This window comes from Chenopodium album, chromosome 10, assembly GCF_948465745.1.
Source record: "Chenopodium album chromosome 10, dcCheAlbu1.1, whole genome shotgun sequence".
NCBI lineage: Eukaryota > Viridiplantae > Streptophyta > Magnoliopsida > Caryophyllales > Amaranthaceae > Chenopodium > Chenopodium album.
Genome location: NC_137843.1, coordinates 13,521,908 through 13,545,438, shown reverse-complemented (window position 1 = coordinate 13,545,438; position 23,531 = coordinate 13,521,908). Strand labels below are relative to the sequence as shown.

Genomic DNA, 23,531 nt, shown 5'->3' with positions numbered 1-23,531 from the left:
TCGTTTTTGTTTCCTTTTTGTTCAAAATTATGTAGGTGATTTTTTTTTTACTGTTTTTCTGGGTTAAAGGTGGGTGGGTGGTGGTGGGTAGTGGTGGTTGAAGGTGGGCGAAGGTGATGGTGGGTAGAGGGTGGCGGAGGCGGCTAGTGGTAGTTTAGGGTGGGCAGTGGTGGCTGTTTGGGTGGGATCTGGGTTAAGGGTGGGTGGGTGGGTGGGTCTTTTTCTTTTTTTTTTTTGTTTTTTTTAAATACTTTTAGCGACGGCTTATGACAGTCGCTAAATTCAATATTTGCGACCGTTTCATAAGGCGGTCGCAATTTTCAATATTTGCGACCGTTTTTTAACGATCGTTGAAAATAGGTAAAATGGCCGTTAAAAATCTGCGACCGTCAAACGGTCGTAATATTTTCTTTTTTGCGACCAAGATAATAACGACCGTCATGTTGCGACCGTTGACGGTCGCAATTATGTTTTGCGACCGTTTTCACTATATTTTGCAACCGTTTGCGCCGGTCGCAATTTGGCCAATTTTTAGTAGTGTCTTCATCATAATGGCATCATCTTATAATTTTTCGGTTTCGAATCATATATAAAATGTTCAATTTGGTATATATAAATGTTCATTTTTGTAAATATAAATGTTCAGTTTTGTATCATTAAATGTTTAATATTGTTAATACAACGTACTTCCTCCGTTTATTTTTAGTTGACACATTTTCAATAATTTATATCTTTAATTAGCGATAAGCAAAAATTATAAAAAGTTGATATTTGGAAAATATACATTGTGACGAATCTAGCAAGATCTCACTTGACTATATTTTTCAACACTTTTTAAATAAAAAAAATTACTACTCCGTATACTTCATATGATATGAAGAAAAGGACTAAGAAGTAGAGTAGCTTACCATAAAAGTACTTTGTACTATATTATTATGATACTTTTTTTGGGTAGGAAAGGGCAGTTAAATTACTTGATTAAGTGTCGAATAGCACTATAGCAGCCAATGAGGGCCTGTTCTCATTGACTGAACTCAGCTGAACTGAAATGAATATTTTATAAGAGAAGGAAATTAGGAGCGGAACAAAAATGAACTGAACTGAACTGAGCTGAACTGAACTTCAACGTATGAGAACAGGCCCTAAGTATGTATAACGATCTAGAGTTTAACACGACTGATTCATGGGAGTCAAAAGAAGGTTTTGCAACAGTAAAATAGTTCCCTCGCTAATGGACTAACATTCTTACATATTAAACAGTTGGAAGCCTTTTGTAAGACCTTGATTATAGACCTTATGAAGTTATGATTGTTATCAAGTCTTGATTATTATCTCAGCATTCGCAGAGGCTCGACGATAACCCATTACCATCAGTGCCAGATTATTTTTTTCTTCCAGACCCATCTTTGAAGAGAATTCAATACTCATTTCCTTAAGGACAGGAGAATGGGCTACAATATATTGCAACAGCTGTTGATGAACGCTATGCCCGGATATACCACACAGTTGCACTTTTCTAAGTTGTCGAAGGTTGTAAGATCTTTCAATTGGAATTGAGTGATGATCATCGATCACAGCCTTGGAGACCTAAAATAAAAAAGGCAAAGAATATATATGATGATTTGTTCACGATAGAGTTATTTATGCTAATTAAGCTTGAAAATTAAGATACACAAATCCTCCAAAAGATGTGTGCGCGCTAATTTATTATAAAACGAGTTAAGTATTTTAAAAGTATTGTAAGTATCTTACAAAAAAAAAAAACTTATAATTTATTAGATTAATCAAATTAGCCTTTACAATATATTATCATAATTTATAGAAAATTAGACATTAAAATAAAATTCAAACAACAGTAATCTATTAAGATAAGGGTAGAAATAATTAAGTTGCAAAAACTTACTTCTATGTTTAGTTGCTCTAACTTTGGGGAATTCTCAAACAAACTTAGAATAAAAAACATATGGGATTGATGGTATAGTAGTATCTCTGCCAACTTCAAAGTTCGCAATCGTCTCATTTTAACTGATATTGTTCTTGAATACTCAGGTGCCTACAAATTCAACAATCAACAAAAGAATAGTACTTGTGTGCTGAAATAAGACTTCAAAATAATGTTCACTTACCCACCAAAATTCTTTTTTCAAAACGAGATTCTCAACGTTGGCAAGGCAATTATAAATCTCGATTAGGCCGGAATGAATGTTAACATCCAGACCTAGTGTGTTTATAGTCGTAGTTTCCTCCAAGTGCAATCGATTAATATAGCCTTTCACGAACAAATTCTTAAGTTTTGGAGACTGAATTTTCAAAATTGCCCCTTCATTTATAATCATTAGATGAAGGCTCTCGAGTTGTGGGCACCATGAAATTAGAGTTTCCAAAACCTTTGCCTCGATCCTCATCCCGCTATACAATTTCAGATAAATAAGGTGAGGAAAGTCCTTAAAAGTTGAAGGAAGATCGAGGATTTTGTATCGAAAAAGGGTCAAATCTGTCCAGCCCTTAAAAGCTGGAGGAAGATAGAGGAACTTGTATCCAGTGAGGGTCAAATGTGTCAAACCCGAACAACTGAACAAACATGATGGCAAATTCTTTTGCAGATCGGGAGCAAACACGAGCATGAACTCCTTGACATCATTGGCACAAACACGCCGTATCCACATGTGTGTTTCTCCCTGGAACCAAGCGGGAACATAAAGCACAAACTTAGATATCGGACCAACATGGTTAAGAATTATATTGTTGACCGCATTTGAGTAAATCGATGAGAAATCTGCTGATTCGTATAGTATTCTCCGTTGGACGATTTTACAGAATGACTCATCAAGTATAAGCTGTGGAATGGAAGCCCATTGAAACCTCCAATGTTTCGACAGTACGCTCGTCTTAACAGCTTCTTGTATTGGTAGATATTCTAGGATTTTGTGTGTTAAATCTAATGGCAAGTTGCTGATTCGATCAACTTCCTTTCCACAAATTCGCTTAATTAAAAGGTGGTTTAAGGAATTAAGAATGAACTCCATTTATTAGAGGGATAAACGTTTGGTTGGTTCCTATTTTTCTCTAAATTTTAAGTTTTTCATATTTATGTTAGGGGGTTGAAATTATTGTTTGGTTTTGTTATTCTTGTTGCGATTGCATTGACTTGATGATTATCGTATTTAAGGATTGTTTGCTTGCTAAAAGATAGGATTTGTAAAGGTTTGATTATTTTAACTTGAATATCTCAAGATATCATCATATCTTGAGAGAATATTATGTACTACAAAATGCATATGATGAACGAATTGAATTCATAATGAAGTTTAGAGAGTACAATTTTTAATTAAACAAAAATCATTATTTTTTTCAATAAAAATATAAACAAATTATTTGATATTAGAGATAATATTTATAAATTTTTTTTAAAAAAAATTCAACATATTTTGCAAATATTGATATTCGTAGGTAAAAACTTTAAAGCTAATGCATTTTCTTTAAAAAAAAATCATAGTGATTCAAATATCACAATAACTAACTAAAAACCGTATAGTACATAGCACAAATTTGCATCTAATTACCTTTTAGATAATATGTACCTTTATCGTACTTTTTGTAAGAGAATCATTTGTATATAAGAAATTGTTGAATTATACTCCTTTATAAAGGAGCGACCCAAATGACTTTTTTGATAAACTTATTTTTTGTTATTTGCGTCGCTCCTTTATAAATAAGCGACGCAAATGACTCTTCTGATAAACTTATTTTTTGTTATTTGCGTCAATCTTTAATAAAGGAGCGATGCAAATAACTCTTCAGATAAACTTATTTTTTGTTATTTGCGTCACTCCTTTATAAAGGAGCGACGCAAATAACTTTTCTGATAAACTTATTTTTAGTCATTTGCGTCACTCCTTTATAAAAGAGCGACGCAAATGACTTTTCTGATAAACTTATTTTTAGTCATTTGCGTCGCTCCTTTATAAACAAGCGACGCAAATAACTCTTCAGATAAACTTTTTTTGTTATTTGCGTCGCTCCTTTATAAAAAAGCGACGCAAATGACTCTTCCAATAAACTTATTTTTTGTTATTTGCGTCACTTGTTTATATAGGAGTGACACAAATGACTGAGTAGACAATACAAAACTGTTGTATTTGCGTCACTTGTTTGTTTAATGGGTGACGCAAATGAGGTGAATTTTTTTTTTTAATTATAATATAATAATTGCCTTGTATATGTTTGTAGTACTTGTTTTCCTAGGTATAAAGTAATATGCTAACGCTAATATAATTGAAATTAAAATGCAATATTATTGAATAATGCAAATGTAAATTTCGGCAGAGTCTCCTTTGTAATTTGGCCTACCCATAAAATTGGGAATGACGGCATTATATTAACAACCTGTTCAATAATTTACATCTCAATATCATAGACATTATACTCATCATCCCAACACCAATTAACCAAATTACTTCATTTCAAGCCTATAATCCAAAACAAGAGTCAAACATGCGCTAAGTGGTAAATCTAAAGTTCAACATTACATATAAAATACTCTGCCCAAATATCTCGGATCTCATTTATCTCCTCCTCGGTGTACGGTGTAGTTCTTGAAAAATCCTATCAACACGACAAATATACAAGAGGAAAGTTTTAATTCAAGATTGTAGCTAACATCAAATTGTATTTATCAAACAAAAATGAAATATTTGACAACTCATACCTGAATAAGATCTTCACGGCTATGGTGATGTTCAAGTATTTCGTACATATAACGCATGACGTAGTAGCCACACTCACGTCCACCCAATTGTTGAGGACACTACATGTAATATATTTGTAAGTTGAATTAAATTGCTATACTTCAATTATTAAGAAACTAAAAGTTAGGGTAAGAAATTAAGGTAACCTGTCCCAAATGCCATGTCAATTTACTTCCCCTAGATTGTCCACTTAATGCCTTAAATCTTCGAAAAGCACTACACATTTGAAACAAATAACATATATATTACCCTTACACACATAAAATCATGACATTAATAACAAACTAGACTTACTTTGTCATTGCAAACTTAATTGCTAAATTTCGCTTCTGCCTCACAGAATCAAAGATGATGACTTCACGCTTAGCCATGCATAAGACCAAAAGAAACCAATGATTCCTACATAATAAATTAGACACACATTTGTAAAAGAGTAAAATAATATCAACAATTTGCAAAGTTCAAATAAATACAAGTTCAAAGTTTATACTTTTCATGGTATGGGCATAAGATGAACTGCTTAGATTTTTGTTTTTCCATCACATGTGTCATGTATAGTAGGATACGATCAGCATCACTATGCAAATAGGTTTCTGAAATCATTTCCGGACACATGAATCCAATGGAAGCCACTTCCTCCGTATCGAGTAAGTCACTCAAGGCCCTACATATATATCATGTAATAACATTATAAATGGTAATAAATAAGTATATGGGAAGAGTGAAATTTGAATATCTTACATCATAAAAACTTGCAAAACTGAAATATTCAGCCAAGCTCCTATGAGAAGTTGATTGACATCTTCACGTTTGATAATGATGTACTTACTGTCTTCATAACTAAAGGTCCAAGCATCAGCCTTAACCTTAATAGTTTCACCTTCGGGTAATGAAGATAACAAACTATTCAAAGACCCACACTTCTGAGACAAGTTTTCCAAAGCATAATCCATAAGAAAAACTTTTTTTGGATTGGTGTTGGACTCTTTTGTTTCGTGACCACTTTCAACTACTTTCAGTTTGTCTTGCATGTTTTCTTTGGCCACTTTGTTGTTACCAATGTTCTTATTTGATATGAATTCCTAATCAATAGTAAAGCAAATCTATTCAACAATTTGCTATATTTTGTATGGCAAACTATATGTAAATTGTTACAAAAATAATTTACCTTGTCATGCATGAGTGAAACCAAGTCTTTCGGCCATTGGGTAAATGTACCATGAGCATGCTTAAGTTTCTTGATGACTGAAGAAGGAACTGGAACCAAGAATTCTTTGAACTCGTCAAAAAAATCATCAACACTCACCCTCATGTGATCCGGAAGGAGGTTACTATGATGATCAAGGATTAACTCCGGATGATATGTACCTTCAGCTACAATGACTTTCTCAGAGTCATTTTTCAACAATGATAGCCGACAAGGAACCGGTTCCTTACAAAGATAGAAAAAAATCATAATTAAAAAATATAGAAAACTGAGTTACAAAGTTAAAAGTATGTCGCAGTCATAAATCATTAAAAAAAAAGATAAAAAATATAAAATAACAAAGTTTTGGATACCTGTATGTTTGCAAATGGATCATCACCCACTGATTGGCAACTACTAGGATTTTGTTGAGTCGTCTGGCCTATGTTATTCATTTCTATCATTTCAGTTGGAATTTGAATACCAATCTGTTTAGCAAATAACATAAACTTCTCTTGAACCATGGAATCCATTTTAGAATCCATCTCCTGCATAGTCTCCTCTCGTACCCTCCGGGCTACTCTTTCCTCTAATTCTTCCATCTCATCATCTCCGAATTCCCTACCCCGTCGGCCACTACGCCTCTCTCTGGATCCCCATACAGCTTTAATGCCAATTCCACTGCCAAATGCTATTGCCCGACCTTTACGATCTTTTTTCCCAAGGGCACGAGATAAGATATCATCATGCCTATTAGGAACAAAGTTTCCTTCAGCTTGTTGCTTTCTCCAATTATCCTACACAATGACGTCAAGTTAGAAAACTTTGGTTGCAATACATAAACTTAACAAAATATATTCAAAATTGAAATACGGACTTATTATATACTTACAATGGATTCTTTCACCTCTCTTGTTTTCTCATCCGGCAAATAAGGATTTCCCTTATCATCTTCTATTGATCTTGCTAGAAGCCAAGCATATGTCCTATCCGGCAAACTAGACACAACCGAAGAACAAGATGAAGTACTGGATGCTGAAGATGCCATGGGAATATACCCTTTTCTACGCCATACATTATTCATTTCACCATATGATTTGGCTCCTAAATGGTGAGGGTATTCGTTGAAAGACTGGCTTTGTCTTGCCTTCTCACTGATTTCCTATTTTCACGAGCATAAATGAAGATTAGTACATAAGAATCCGTTAACAAAGTATTAATAACCCGCATGACCATTGATATTAATACACACAAACCTTAAAATCATCTGTAGTATGCTCCTTCACAAATGTTTTCCACATATCCTCAGATATGAAATCATAGAGTACATACGGCATTCTTTTCTCCTTCGGCATATTCCTGGTACATGTGATCCAACCACTGACCAATTTTGTTTTGAAATCTCTCCAAGTTTTATCACAAGTGCATAGGACCTTTTTTTTCTTGTCTTCATCTTCTTCGATTTGAAACTCTCTCTACGCAAAAAATTAAAAAAATAAAAAAAGTTAGTAAATAATTTCATCATATTCAAATAATGTCAAAATGATAATATAATAGTATAACATTTAACATATAATAGTGAATATTACCTTAACATCTTCCCACAAAGTGTCTTTTATTCCTTGTGGAACTTGATTCCAATCTTTATACAATATAGACACCTTTGCACGACTTATTTCACCAACATGAATTTTGTATGCTTTTGCCCACTTTCCAATGGGTCGACACAATTCATCCCATTCAAGCACTCTAGGAACCCCAGGCATGGATTTTAGGCCCTTTGAAGGACCTCTTGGCTTCTTTTTCTTCTTCTGAGAGTCGGTTGTTTGTTGCTCTGATTGTGATTGATTGTGTGGCTCATCTTCCTCACTTTGCAAAGACATGGAACGATTATGCAAATCCTCATCCTCCATTATTACTTACCTGAAAAAAAAAGACATAAATAAATTAAGACATCGATTTATATCATTTTTAAATTATAAACTTGAACACATAACAATAATAAGCAATTTATACAATAATAAGCAATTTATGCATTTATCGTACAAAAAATCATGGCACGTAAAGTGAAATTGGTTTTACTATATGCATCAAACATTTGGACACCTTCATTCCACAACAATTTCAAATCTTCAATGAGAGGCGCTAGATACACATCAATGTCATTTCCAGGTTGTTTAGGCCCAGATATTAGAAGGGACAACATAATGTATCTAGACTTCATGCATAACCAAGGAGGCAAATTGTAGATAGTTAGAAGAACCGGCCAGGTGCTATATTGGGTACTTAGTGTCCCAAATGGGTTCATTCCATCTGTACTAAGACCAAGCCTAAGATTTCGATCTTCTTCACCAAAGTCCTTTAACTTTCGATCAATGTTCCTCCATTGCGGGGAATCAGCAGGATGCCTCATTAACCCATCTTTCTTCCTCCCATCAGCATGCCACCTCAATAATTTTGCAGTTTTTTCATCCGAGAAGAGTCTCCTAAATCTCGGTATAATTGGAAGATACCATAATACCTTAGCCGGAGACCCTTTCTTACACATCTCACCAGTATCATTCATCTTGTAACGAGAAACTCCACACCTTGGACACTCATGCAAATCAGCATACTCATTTCGATACAACACACAGTCATTGGGACAAGCATGTATCTTCTCATACTCCATACCCAAGGGGCACATAAGTTTCTTGGCCTCATAGGTGGAGTTTGGAAGTTCATTCCCGTCGGGAAACATTTCTACTAAGGCTTCTAACAACTGCGTAAAACCCTTGTCGGTCCAACAATTGCTCGCCTTTAAGTTGAATAACTTCATAATAGCACCAAGTTTAGTGAACTTTGTACAACCAGGATATAACGGGGTTTCAGCAGCTCTCAAAATACTATCATATGTCTGGGGACACTCTGTGAAATGGTCTTCAACATCATGCATCATTTCATCTATCCTGTCCTTCTCCACTTCACTCTCACTTTCAACACCAATATCATCAGCTGTATCGATATCCTCACCTTGGTGTTCATTATCATCATCACAATGATTCTCATCTTCCCTTGGACAATAACTAGAACTTGCCTCAATATATATGCTCTCACCATGCCATGTCCACCTCGTGTAGTTTTCTTTAAACCCACAACGAATTAGATGATCTTTAATATCAACTATATCACGATATCCCCTCGAATTATTACAGTCACAACAAGGACAAAGAATAATCTTTGATTCATTCTCTGTTTGGTGTTTTAAGGCAACAGTGCTAAACTCTTCAATTCCTCGTAAAAAACTTGTACAATTTCGTTTACCATACATCCAACTTCGATCCATTTTCAACCACTGAATAACAAAATTAATTTTAAGATAATGTGTATATTTTGTAACATATATAGCTCCTTAACTATAAACAAGAATATAAGGCATCAACCATTTTCATTCAAAGTTTATATCATGTAAATGTAACTCCGGATGATCCAATAAGGTCCTTATCACTCCAACCTAACCCATTCTTGAATGTCCTATCTCACTAATAACTACTTGTAAAGTTTGGTTCTAAAGAAAATCCGGCAGCATTTCCCTATAGTTCTCCAAGCACACAATGTAGATAATCGGCTATCAACATATGTACCCAGAGAACAATCGGGAAATAGTGAGCCATGATCTTCTTAGACCCAAAACAATTCAAGTAGTTATCACCTAAATGAGATAGAACATTCAAGAACAGTCCCAAACCGGGGACTATTCAAGACTTACTCCTAATGAGTAAGCCCTGAACGGGTATCTAAGCCAATGATGCAAGTATTATTGCAATTCCAATCAATTATATCACAATTAAAAATCTCATACAATTCACAATCATTATACCAACCAGAACAAATAATTTAATATTGCAAAGAATGGTTCAGATATATATACCACAAGTGAAGACAATCTTGTATGCGTACTACCGCCTTAATCGTTTGTCCACAACCAGAACCTCGAGCAACTTGTGGAATTCACTTCCACATAATTAAGAATCTGCCATAAAAAATTACATATATTAAACCAACATAGTTGATTCAACTTAATCTTCCATGTGACATAAAAGTTGTTATTCGGCATTGATTCTATTCTTTAATCCTCTTTCCTTTATATCTTATTGTTTATAGGGGACAGGAATACATACAACATATACTATATATGATGATCACAGAAAGTGACCAAACCAAAAGGGTCAGTCTAAATATTAAGTATCTTTGTCCCTGTGATTATGATAATCACTTTGTCTGACCACGTATTTGCGTGTGTGCTCGTGATCCTAAATCTCATAGAACAAGAGCGAGCACGAGAGAAATAGAGTTCAGGACATTACTGAAAGTGCCTAAGTAGAGGTACTTGTTCTCATAAACGCGCCCAATTCGTGCTTCCCATCGCCCATTATGATGATGCCTACAAAAAAATTAAATGATAAAAAATAATTTTAATAAGACATTCAAAGAATCATAGATGTCAACCAGTAGTATATTGCAAAACAGCAACTGTAAAAATCTACAGACTAAATGCAAACAAATTTGCAGAACAAATGGAGCACTAACAATTATGCATAGTAAAAGAACACAATCTATTAAATTACTTTAGTTTGAAGTTTGAAACTTCAAAGAAACCATGGTATTTAAAAAAAAAAAAGCCCCAAAAAACTTTTACCGCAAATTGTATCCAGGCTTTGAACAGTGCAATAGTATTTCACTAGGTGGAAGAACAGATCGCATAAAAGCAGGCTTTGCAGGTTAACAACTATGTCAAGTTGACTGCACTCCTACGCCAATAACATGAAGTAATAATAAGCTCCTTACTTAACTAAACTACATAGAGAAAGTAAAAGACAATTTCCTACACGCCAGAGAAAAACTAAGGCTGAGTACATAACCTGTGAGGCTGTGATACCTTCACAAGTATCCGCCTACTTCTAAAGGTCAAAGACCCAAAGAGAACAAGTTCAATATTTGCTCCATAATTATACCGTACATAATGTTGAAAAGATCCCAGATGATTAAGCCTAGCATTCCAATTACAATATCACTTCTCTATTAGGACATAAGCTAGAGGCCTGGCTTATCATGCAACGCCTTCTCGGTTTTTTAGTTTTTAAAAGTTACTATTGGCTTAAATTGCAAAGTTAACAATTTATTCATGCGTTATTGACTATGCTATTTAGGCTTGGGTATGCCGGTATGGTACATATCCGTTTTCAGGGACTATGCAATATGCTCAAATGACTATGCTATTCTACAGACTGTTCAAAGATGCAAACAAGCAACCAGTAGTATATTGCAAAACAGCCATATAAATTCAATGACTATGCAATATGCTCAGATGAAAATTGACTTAAAAAATTCAATGACTGAAATTCACAAGTATGCAATATGCTCAAACGAAAATTCAATGACTGAAAATTATAAAAATTCAATTAAATCTGCCATATAAATTCTAATTAGTGAACTAACACTAAACCTGAAATTAAACTAAGTCATTGTTCAAGTTAAATGCTACATTCTATCTACCATGAAAAGATTGAACATAAATAGAAGTAATCTTACCATAGGTGAAATTGATTTCAAAAATTCAACAATGTCAAGCCGAAATCGATTTTTGGGGGCGAAATTAAGCGATTTTTCCACTCGAAAATTCAAAAATTCAACATTGCTGTAATTTGCTTGAACTTCTTCGGGTTTTTGGGGGCGAAATTAAGCGATTTTTCCACTCGAAAATTTCAGTTATTGCTCGAATTTTTTCAGCAGGATTTTTAATTGAATTTTTTGGGGTTTCTAGGGTTCGAATTCGTATGGAATTGAGTACATTTTTTGCTCGAAATGGGGGATTTTTGGTCGAAAATAATCAATTTTTCTGGGGTTTAAGGGTTCGAATTAATTAGGGTTTTTGGTCTAAATTTTTGCTCGAAATTGCTCGGATTTGCTGCCGATTATGGGTGTTGAACTTGATTGCGATTTTAGATGTTGAATTTGCTGGGGAATTGCAGTTTTTTGGGCGAATTTGTGGGTGTTTTTTGGGCGAATTTGTTGGATTGAAGGGTCGAATTGCTGTTTTCTGTAGAAGCAACTCTGTTTTTTTCTTTATGTTTAGTGAATTAGTGAAAGGTAGACGTGAAAAGCTAAGGTCAAAAAAGCGCAGAATGAATAACCTAAAGTGCAACAGAGTTATTTGCGTCACTTTATAATAAAAATGCGACGCAAATAACAAAATCTGAAATGCTGAAAATTTGTTATTTGCGTCGCTCATTTATTAAAAGAGTGACGCAATTTATTCACTGCCTTATTTGCGTCGCTTGTCAGTAAATGAGTGACGCAAATAAGTTTATTATTTGCGTCGCTTCAATAAATAAGAGCGACGCAAATGATAGAAAGCTAACATACACTTGTTTTTTGCGTCGCTTCTTTAATAACAAGCGACGCAAATAACTTTAAAGGATGGTAAAAACACATTTGCTTCGTTCTTTAGAATGAGTGACGCAAATATGGCGACGCAAATGAGCCTTTTTCTACTAGTAGGTGGAAAGCCCCAAATTTTATTTCCTTTCAAGTTTTTTAATTTGTTCTAGGTTACAATAATGTCTCCCTCGAAAGAAAGGGTTTATCTCCTTCGAAAGACAAGGTTTTTTCGATCTCCTTCGAAAGACAAGGTTTTTCGGGCTCCTTCGAAAGACAAGGTTTTATTTGTGTTTAATTTGGTCTCTGGTTGTGCGGGGCTACTATTGATTATGGCTCGGATTTGAGTTACGGAATCAACACAAGAATTTTCTTTCTCACAAAATTGTGAAGCGGCGACGGATCCACTCAAAAAGTTGTATGAGACAACGAACCGAGAATGTGCTGAATTGTTATATTTATGTATTTGGATTCTTAGCCCTTCCCCGATTAATTCTTGTTTGATTTTGCTAAATTTGTTTTCATTATCGTTAATTGTCAATTGTAGATGTCGTAGGCTATTATTAATGAAATTTAATGTCCTTTAGGACTTCTTTCAAAAAAGATAAAATAAAACAAACAATATGATTTTTGTATATAAAAAATTAAAAACAACGTACATTTTTTTTTGGAAGAAATCTAATATATATATAAAGGGGAGTTTTTTTCCCGAGTTTTTAGAGAGCCACATAGGATCTAATTTTCTCAGTGTGCCATGTAGGATTATAAATTTTAGGGGTAACCAATTAAATAGGAGATTATTAAACTCTTTTATAATTAAATAATTCAAATGCCACGTAAGCAAAATTGGCGAATAAGATTTTCCAATTTAAATTAATTAAATATAAAATATTATCTTTTGATATTAGGAATTTTATCTAAATATATAACAAATTTTAGCACATAAATATATATATAAAAAAATTATTTAAAAAAATTCAAACAAACCGTGCATCGCACGGGCTTCATCTAGTGTACATAGATTTTAATGTATTTGAGAAATAAAGTTTTTTTTTAATTTTTTATTATTAAAACACTGTTTTTTGATGTATATATAGGGAAAACACGGTGTAAAGTGTGTAGAATCGAGTCTTAAGTTGAGTTTTGAATTTTCAAGACTCCAACTCAGATTTTGTTTAGACTCAGCTTCTTAAATGCATTAAAAAAACAAAGTCATGTCTTAAGACTTAAAACTTTAAAAATGATGATGTCATCCCGAGACTCGGGGCTAATCTTGTTTGTAAAATCTCCTATAAATTAACGACAATGTATGGTCTAAATTTTCTAAAGTTGACCTTAAAAATAGCAATAGGGCAAAAATAAAGGGCAGAGGAGTAATCATTTGAATAAATTCTTAAATTGTTGAAAAACTTTATAAAATATGGTAAAACATAATATGTAGCACGAAAAATAAAATAATACGGAGTAATAATTTCTATTTTGGGAAACTCATCTGAGATTACAAACAAAAACAAAGCCATTGTTAAGAGTCTAAATGAGTTTAACACATAATTTCTACTGCTCTGTATACAATATCATAGATGTACATTGGATCTTAGCATTTGCAAAATCAAAATGTTGTTGTAAGCCTTGTTTAAGTGCTTAATTAAATACAAAACTCGGCAATAAAAAATTTCAAACAATTCAAACACCAATATCTATTAAAGACCTTACATAGTCATGATTTTTATCTCAGCTTTTGGTGAGGATCGACGATATCGCATTGCCTCCATTGCGAAATTAAACTTTTCTTGAGCGCCTAGTAGATTCGTACTGAGCTCAATAGTCATTTCTTCAAGGACTGGAGAATGGGCTAGAATATATTCCAATAGGTGTAGCTCATTGCACCAACCTGATATACGACTGAGTTTCACTTTTCTAAGGCTTTGAAATTTGAAAGAGTGTTGGAACTGAATATCGTTGTCATATCTAGTTTCATTAACCTGTATATAATAATGCAGACGCGAATCCAATATGTTATCGAAAAACTAAGTAATCGGACTTGGCAATGAACTTGGAAGAGTTGAAATAGAGTGAATCACTAGAAAAGTAGGAAAACTTACTTGAATGGATAGGCCCTCTAACTTTGGGGAGCTCACCAACAAGTAAAGAAGAAAAGAAATTTGGGTTTTAGTACGTAGACGTATATCTACAATATCCAATGTTCGCAATTGTCCAAAATATTTCGTAAAATTTCTTGGTGATTTATAATGATGGAAGGACTGCAGCAAATCCAAAAACTTAAAAAGTGATTAGTGAAGAAAAGTTTTAACTGTTATATACTACGTTGCAAAACAAATTCAATTCATCACTTACCCGCCAAAAAAAGCTTCCTAGAACGAGCATCTCAACATTTGCCAAGTCGATATTGTTCCTGTCGGGAAGATACAAAAGAATATCCAAGACTAGTGATTTGATAGAAGGCATAGCTCCTTTTACGCAAAAACTATCAAGGATGCCTGCCAAAAGCAAATTCTTAAGTTTTGGAGTACGAATTGTCAAATTATCCGCCGCAAAAATTGTTAGATTGAGGCTCTCTAGCTGTGGGCATTTTGAAATTAGAGATTCCAACATTTTTATTGTGCTGTCTATATATTTGTCTATCGTTTCCAATTCAAGATAGGTTAGACAGGGAAATCCCGTAAAAGTTGGAGGAAGAGAGAGGGATTTGAATCGAATGAGGGTCAAATGTGTCAAGCCCGAACAACTGAACAAACATGATGGCAAATTCTTTTGCAGACCAGGAGCAAACATCAGAGTGAACTCCTTTACATCATTGGTACAAACAGATCGCATCCACATGTATGTTTCTCCCGGGAACCAAGAGGGTACATAAAGCACAAACTTAGATATCGGTCTAGCACGACTAAGAAGTATATTGTTGACAGCATTTGAGTAAATCAATGAGACATGCGCAGATTCACTTTTTCCCGCTTGGATGCTCTCACAGAATGACTCATCAAGTGTAATCTGTGGAATGGTAGCCCATTGAAACCTCCAATGTTGCGACAACACGCTTGTCTTCGTGGCTTCTTTTAATGGTAAACGTTCTAGGATTTTATGTGTTAAATTAGGTGGCAAGTTGCTGATTCGATCAGCATCCATTCCACAGCTTCGCTTGTTTATAGAAGCTGCAACGGCAGACATACTATCAATTGATTTATGGAAGCAAGAATGAAAGAAAGCAAAGAAAGCTCAATAATAAAGGAGGTTGTGAGATGTAAAAATATTTTATAGACTATATAAATTAAGAGAGGTAGTGACTTGTGCGATATTACCGGTATTGTACTTTTGAAGGTGAAAGGTTTGATGATATTTTCAAAAAAATTGTGTTAATGATATTTTCACTAGATTAATTGTCACAACGTTAGTTTGTCTTGATTCATGTACTAGCCTTGAAAATGTGTGATCAATTAATGGAGAACTACGTATTAAATTAGAGGATGAACGTTTGGTTGGTTACATAGTACAGAGTAAGTCTGACTCATACTTGCATCAGTCGAAAATTACTACGGAGGAATATTTTGCAACGTTTAATATTTCATTTCATATGTATGAAATGTATAGTACTCCGTATTAAATGGCTAGCAGTAGATTTGGCTAATTTTTTTGTGAAGTTGAAGGGTCTACATTAATGTACGTATGTTACTCCGTAAATGGACACTGCTAATCATCGTCTTTAACATAATCCACTCAATTTAATTTGATTCTTTTGATACATGGCTTGAAAATGAAAGGCTAAAACTTTTGATACAAAAACTAGAAAATAAAAAAATACTTCGTAATTAAAATTGAGTGATTTTGTGCTTTTGAATGTAATTGATATTACAAATGTTGTATTATTAGATAGATACTACTTGGTTTATGCAAGGAAAAAAAAAAAACATAGCCTCCTCTCTCTCTTCTCTCTCCTAAACTCTAGCATCTTTTGTCAATTTTGAAGGGAATTCCATTGGATTTCACCGGTGGAAAGCCTCAACCTTTATTTTCTTTTAAGTTTTTGTTTCTTAGGTTACAATAATGTTTCTCTCAAAAGAAGGGGTTTATCTCCTTCGAAAGACAAAGTTTTTTCGATCTCCTTTGAAAGACAAGGTTTTTCGGATTCCTTCAAAAGACAAGGTTTTATTTATGTTTAATTTGGTCTCCGATTGTGCGGGGCTACGATTGATTATGGTTCGGATTCGGGTTACGGAATCAACACAAGAATTTACATTCTTACAAAATTGCGAAGCGACGACGGATCCACTCAAAAAATTGTATGAGACAACGATTCGAGAATGTGTCGAATTGTTATATCTATATATTTGGATTCTTAGCCCTTCCGACAATTTTGCAGTGGCTACACTAATTATGTAGCCATCATAATCATTTTATCATGACCATTAATTTTTAAGTGTTATATCTACACCATCAATTCCATTGACTAAACTAAACTTCTTCTTCAAAAAAAAAAACCCTTTCTTCTTTCCCCTTCCCCTTAACCATCCTCTCAAATTAATTCTACTAAGATGATGATTTCTGGCCAACAATCGCATACACAATCTCCATAAGTAGATCAATATGATTGGCATATTTCCACTTTATGATTGCTAGTATTCCCACAGTGGATAACGGTACATTCTACTTTATAATCCTAAGCCTTTATAATTCCGCTAACGTATTATGCGGTTATGCCTAATGGTGAAAGAAAGTTCATGAAAGCCATTATCGCCTATATCTAGCACTGTCAAAACGGTTTGACAGTTCGGTTTCGGTTCGGTTTGAAACCGGTTCGGTATTTAATCGGGTCGATTTGGAATCGGTTTAATCGTCTCACGGGTCGGTTTTGGTTTGGTTTAAATAGTTATCGGTTCGATTCGGTTTCGGTTTATATTTAAGCGGTTTTAATTCGGTTCGGGTTGTAAACAGTCCGGGTAGTAAACGGTTCGGTACAGATGGGTTGCGGTTTGTTAACGGTGCGGTGTAAACGGTTTTTATCCCGGTTCAAACAGTTTCGGGTTGGAAACGGTTTCGGGTTAGAAACAGTTCGGTTCTTTTTTGGTTCAATTTATAACTGGTTCGGTTCTTTTTCGGTTCAGTTTTAACTGGTTCGGTTCTTTTTCGGTTCAGTTTATAACTGGTTCGGTTCTTCGATTGTTTAACCACTTTAACGTTATTCATATCGGTTTCATTTCAAGTTTACTAAATTATAGTTGAATCTGAATTAAAACATAGCCTAATAGTATATTCATGTCACTAGCACACTCCCATCTTTATTTCATTATTACTCACATAATCAATGTAATCATATGCTTAATAGTCTATGTGAATTAATTTTATTTATTACGCCTTCAGCCAAGCCTTGGTACTTAATATTACAAGCTTTTTGTTCATTTGGTTTCATCACCTCAAATGTATACATGACTAGAGGCAGTAGTGTTGCTAATAGTTTGAGGCAGGGCCTGAGCCTGCTTGTTTTGCTCTTGTTTGTGAACACTGATTATCCTTAAGACCTTAATGAATGATTTACCTTGCTATTTTTACAAAAATATTCTAAGATTTCTAATATTTAATCCATTTAATTATATCCCCGTAAAAAAAAAAACCATTTAATTATATAAAAAAAGTTTGTAAACGGTTCGATTTAGAAGCGGTTTGGTTCATAAACGATTCGGTTTATAACCAGTTCGGTTTACAATCAGTTCGGTTTTTAAATGGTTCGGTGCAAATGGGTAGCAGTTTACTAACGGTTCGGTGTAAGCGGTTTTTTTGCCAGTTTAAACGGATTCGGGTTGCATTGGAACCGGTTTCGGGTTAGATACGGTTCGGTTCTTTTTCGGTTCGGTTTTCTTTCAGTTCGGTTTATATTCGGTTCGGTTTGTTAACGGGTTCGGTTCTTATACGGTTTAACATTATTCGGGTCGATTCGGTTTCGGGTTTACTAAAATACGGTTCGGGTCGGTTTTCGGTTTCAAAAAAATCGGTTTTTAATAGGTTCGGTTCTCATTTGGGTCGGTCGGTTTCGGGCAGTTGTAGGGAATAATTTCAAGCCTTTAAAATCCCACTAGCTTGAATCCCACTGTGGTCATACACTAAAGTACGGTGGCGTCCAAAAGGGAAAAAGATAGAGCAAAAGAGTCGCCAACAAGTTTATAAGGAACTTGTAAACCGTTCATAGGATGAAGGTTACACCCCTTAACGATCCAAGAGATCGTCAACTCCATAAGGTCTAGAACTAAATAAGGGTTCGGGGATGAAGGTACAAATCCAACCTAAAAGAGATTGAACATGCCCTAATAATATGCCTCTACTTTATTCTGATCGTATTCATGAGCGCTTTCTGACTAACATACAATCTATAGATTAACCCTAAACCTGTTTAATCTATGTTGGTTGAATATTAATGCACAAACAAACTATTATTGGTGATCACTTGAATTATAATCATATTAACCCTAAACAAGATTATTAATTATCTTATTAAGCGTGATTACAAGTACCAATTCCCTTTAAACATGCATGAAAAGTGTGATCAAGCAATAAAAAATAAATAATTAAGCAACATAAAAATAAAATAATCATCATCAAAATAATGATAACAATAATATTCACAATCATCATAAATTATAACAACTATAATCATAATCATGTTCATGTTAATATTAAAGCATAATAAAAATAGCAAGATCCTAGGCATGATACTAACAAGATTAATAACAAACCCTAGCATGTCACTAAGCAATAAAAATCAAATCTTTAACCCTAACATGATACTAACAATCATAAATATTAGGAAGAGAATAAAAGGCATCATATTTAATATTAAAATTAACCTAGACATGATACTAGGAATATCATAATAACAATATAAACATGATTTCTACATCATAATATCAATAAATCAATTAAAGCACTTACTTTGATGCTTCGTACCTCAATCTAATAACAAAATACACACGTTAGTAACTTCAAGGAAAATAATAAACAAACAATTAAATTAAATAATTGAAAGAGAGATTTGGGACCAAACCCTCAGAAATTAAACCTTTCACGTCTAGGGCGAAGGCAGCTTCGAATATGGCTAGGTGTTTCTAGATCTAATGAATGCGGAATTTTGTATGAGAAAACAAAGTTTAGAAAAGAAAGAGAGAGAGATGAAATAATCAAGAAAACTTGATGAGGATTGGTGAATGATTAAGAGAGAATTAGAGAATTAATGATTGCGAATGAAAACTGATTGTAGGTGAATGAAAACGGAGTTTTTAATACGTTATTACATTAGTTGAGGCTCTATGATATCGCACAGTCTCCTTGGCAAAATCGAACTTTTCTGCAGCTCCTCCAATTGTCGTACTGAGTTCAATTGCTATTTCCTCCAGCAAAGGAGAGTATGCTAGTAGAAACTTTATAAGCTGTAACTCACCAGTCAGCCCAGAAATACCAAAGAGTTGCACATTTTTGAGGCAAGGAAGGATGCAAGAACCTTCGATCTTATCTGAAGGCGGCTGATCTGAGACTGCATACAGTTTTGAAGCCTAAATTCATAAAGATAAAATTATAGATGTTAACAAAGATGTGCGAAACTTGATGCATATGTTGTGGTTACTTAAATTTAACAGGGGAGCTCATAAACAAGAAAACAGAAAAACAGTGAAAACTTACTTTGATGTATAGCTGCTCTAAATGAGGGCAGCTTACAAACAAGGAAAGAGCAACAGAGATGGTCCACTGACGATGAAGTGTCATCCCTTCTAGTTTCAGAGTTCGTAGCTGTTCCAATTTGCTTGGAAATTTTTTGGGCGAATCATAGCTTCTAATTCTCTGCAAATTAAACATAACATTATTGAGCAGCTACTAAAGAAACTTTTAACAAAAAAAAGTAAATGATTAGTTACGACATTCAACTTTTAAAGGTCACTTTACCCACCCACCAAAAGCGCTCCCTTAGAACAAGCTTTTCAACATTAGTCAAGCAAGTGAAGATCTCACTCATGTGTCTGTTCTGTAGCGACGGTTTATCAAAGTCAACATCCAGGGTTAGTTTGGTTATCACTGTGTCTCCTTTCAGACACAATTCAGAAAGCAGGCCTTCCACATACAGGTCCTCCAAATTTGGAGCACGAATAGACAAATTAACTTGTGGACCAATGATAAGCAGATAGAGGCTTTGAAGTTGTGGACATTTGGAAATAAGAGTTTCCAACACATTAGCATCTATACTAGTGCTAGGAGAATGCACACAGGTTGCTATACTAGTGTTTAGACTAACAAGGCACGGAAAACCCCTAAAATTTGGAGGAAGGGAGATGAGTTTGCATCCCTTTAAGTGTCAAATGTGTCAAGCCCACACAAGAGAAAAAACTAGCAGGCAAGTTCTTTTCTGGATCTCGATCATACACAAGAGTGAAATTGTGAACACCATTAGCTCGAACATACCTTATCCATTGACATAAGTCTATTTCTTTCGGAAACCAAGAAGGAAGGTAAAGAACAAGCTTAGATATTGGGCCAACATGACTAAAAAGAATATCATTGACAGCTTTTGAGTAAGCCAATGAAATGTCGGCTGTTTCTGTTCTATGCTTCAGAATGTTAGAAAAAAATCCCTCATCGAATATAAGTTGTGAAATCAAGGCCCATTTTTGCCTCCAATGGCTCGATAGGATGCTCATTCTTGCTGCCTCTTGCAGAGGTAAGCATTCTAGGATCTGTTTTGTCAAATTTGGAGGCAAGTTGCTGATTCTATCCGTAGTAGTTTTGATGCATTTTCTAGCAAACCCAACTGCCAACATGTTGTTGTTGAATCTAAGACATAGACAAGTATAGGAAACTAAGTAAATAAAAATCGGAAGTGGGATCTATAGAATAAAAGAGGTAGCTTTCATTCAATGTTTTATAAATGCAATTCAAGAGTAAGGATCACATTCAATGAAGTAATAATGTAGGCCTCTAGCCCCTTGACTCTTACATTAAATAGATATTAGTCAAACAACCCAAAGGACTATAGATATTACTCTTAAGAAAGGCTGATAATTCTTCTATTTTTAATTTTCCTTTCCAGTGCTCCTTTTTGTAAATTTCTAACATGATCAATCTTAGACTCTTTCAGATTTAACTAATTTTTGTCTGAAATTGAAAAGAAAAACAACCCAAAGGACTTCTCATACAGACATTAGCTGTGATTAGCACATTTCTGTACTTTCCTTTATTTGACTACCTAGTCCACAGCATTTTCTATTTCTTTCACCGCCATTTCTGTTTTTCCTTCCCAAAAAATTCATAATAGTTTCTTGACTTGATGAAACAAGAACACAGTTCAAGGTTTCCCACCACATTTATTTGACACTTTCTCTGACAATGTTGGATCCCCTCCCAATCTATATTTGATATTTACATTTCACAACCCATTATTAATTATTAGTGAAAATTAAGGACATAGAAGTAATTTTAATGATGAAAAACCAAAAGCAGATTCCAAAAAGCTAATCTTACTAATTTTTGGCTTTTGGCAGAAAAGCTGGCTTTTTAGCAAAACAAAAAATTAATTTACCAAACACATAAATTGGTTGTACCAAACCAAAAAGCCAAAAGCCAAAAGCCAAAAGCCAAAACCAAACAAGCCCACTATCAAAGTTCAAGATGAGTAATTTAAAGTGTGTTTGAAAGGTGGTAATAATTAGTAACTCTCCTTCTAGATCCATTGTCACAATATTCCATCCCCAAATACCTCGTCATCATAAATTTTCATAACCTTCACACCCACTTTCGAATTGTATTGAGATATGATAGAATATTTAATTTGATATGATAATATTTCCATATTCTATTTTAGTTAATTTCCGAAGATCCTAAGTTATCTTGCGATACTAGGACTAGCTAGGACTTGTATTTGCTATATATTTCCCAAGGTGATTAATGAGAAGGAAGCAATATCTTTCTATTTCTTCATGGTATCAAGAGCAAGGATTTTCCTTTGATTTTTTTTCTAAACCACCATGCCTGGTGACGATGTACCACCACCGCCACCACCACCAACCAAAATAGAACCCAATTCACCATATTTTCTAGGACCTCAAGATAGGCCTGGCGATTATATTACTCCGACTCGTCTCAAAGGGGACAACTATGATGAATGGGCAGCCGATATTCAGACTGCCTTAGAAGCCCGACGCAAATTTGTGTCTCTTGACGGTACGATTACAGTGCCGGAGTCTCCCTGTACCAAGTCCGATTGGACTTCCAAAATGCAATGTTGATTTCTTGGCTTTCAAATACAATTGATCCTGAAATTAAATCTTCCCTTTCGAAATTCAGAGAAGTCAAACCGTTTTGGGATCACCTCCGCAAATGCTTCGCTCAGACTAATGGGCCTCGAATTCAGCAACTCCGTTCTTCTCTTGCAAGGTGTGAACAAACTAAAACATGGCTGTCTCTGTATACTATGGGAAATTACATGCTTTGTGGCATGAATTGGATCATCACGAACCCCTTATTTTGTGTACTTGTTGTTCCTCGTGTACGGCGGGTCGACTCCATGAACAAAGGCGTGATCAGTCTCGTTTACATGATTTCTTGATGGGATTGTACTCGGATTTCTATTCTTCTCTTCGCTCGAACATTCTGTCACAAGATCCCTTACCAAGTCTGGATAGGGCATATCAATTGGCGGTTCAAGAAGAGCGCGTTCGCAACGCTAGGCAGGACACCGAAGCCAAACCACCTGATGCTCTCGGTTTTGCTGTTCGTGCTAACAATGGGCGGGGCTCTGTTTTCTCTCATTGTAAGAAACAAGGGCATGAGGTCTCTAATTGTTGGTTTCGTGCTCCATGCCCTCACTGCAAGAGGAAGGGGCACGACCCCAATAATTGCTTCGAAATTGTGGGCTATCCTGCGGGCTGGAATGCAGGCCAGAAAGCTTCTTCCGCAGGGCAGCACAGTAGGGGGGCACGTGCTCATGCTACGGCTGCAGGGGACTCCCATAACACTTCTAATCCTGCCGCACAATCCTCCTCCACTCAAGCTTTTACTGTCGAACAATGGAAGGTGCTTTCGGGATTTTTGGGTAATACTAATATTCCTGACAACCGTCTAAATGGTAAGTTTGATGCCTCTTGTTGGATCATTGATACCGGAGCAACTCATCACGTTACCGGTAACTCATC

General features: G+C 34.8%; 4 protein-coding genes across 4 annotated transcripts; all 4 read right to left on the bottom strand.

The window, feature by feature from the left end:
* Window positions 1–1,314: 1,314 nt before the first annotated feature.
* Window positions 1,315–3,026, bottom strand: LOC145564861 (F-box/FBD/LRR-repeat protein At1g13570-like). Its single transcript, XM_081625031.1, has 3 exons — window positions 2,127–3,026; window positions 1,904–2,053; window positions 1,315–1,587 (listed from the first exon to the last, which is right to left on the bottom strand). Exons 1-3 carry the CDS (start codon window positions 3,024–3,026, stop codon window positions 1,315–1,317), a joined length of 1,323 nt encoding a protein of 440 aa, XP_081481157.1.
* A 4,827-nt stretch (window positions 3,027–7,853) lies between these two features.
* On the bottom strand, window positions 7,854–9,244 carry LOC145564860 (uncharacterized). The gene is made up of 2 exons (XM_081625030.1): window positions 8,088–9,244; window positions 7,854–7,857 (listed from the first exon to the last, which is right to left on the bottom strand). The coding sequence occupies exons 1-2, from the start codon at window positions 9,242–9,244 to the stop codon at window positions 7,854–7,856; spliced, it is 1,161 nt and encodes a 386-aa protein (XP_081481156.1).
* Window positions 9,245–14,060: 4,816 nt separating this feature from the next.
* Window positions 14,061–15,537, bottom strand: LOC145564859 (F-box/FBD/LRR-repeat protein At1g13570-like). The gene is made up of 4 exons (XM_081625029.1): window positions 15,108–15,537; window positions 14,707–14,849; window positions 14,454–14,612; window positions 14,061–14,333 (listed from the first exon to the last, which is right to left on the bottom strand). The coding sequence occupies exons 1-4, from the start codon at window positions 15,535–15,537 to the stop codon at window positions 14,061–14,063; spliced, it is 1,005 nt and encodes a 334-aa protein (XP_081481155.1).
* Window positions 15,538–19,631: 4,094 nt separating this feature from the next.
* LOC145564858 (F-box/FBD/LRR-repeat protein At1g13570-like) lies at window positions 19,632–21,161 on the bottom strand. The gene is made up of 4 exons (XM_081625028.1): window positions 20,806–21,161; window positions 20,297–20,594; window positions 20,032–20,190; window positions 19,632–19,904 (listed from the first exon to the last, which is right to left on the bottom strand). Exons 1-4 carry the CDS (start codon window positions 21,159–21,161, stop codon window positions 19,632–19,634), a joined length of 1,086 nt encoding a protein of 361 aa, XP_081481154.1.
* Between the last annotated feature and the right edge of the window lie 2,370 nt (window positions 21,162–23,531).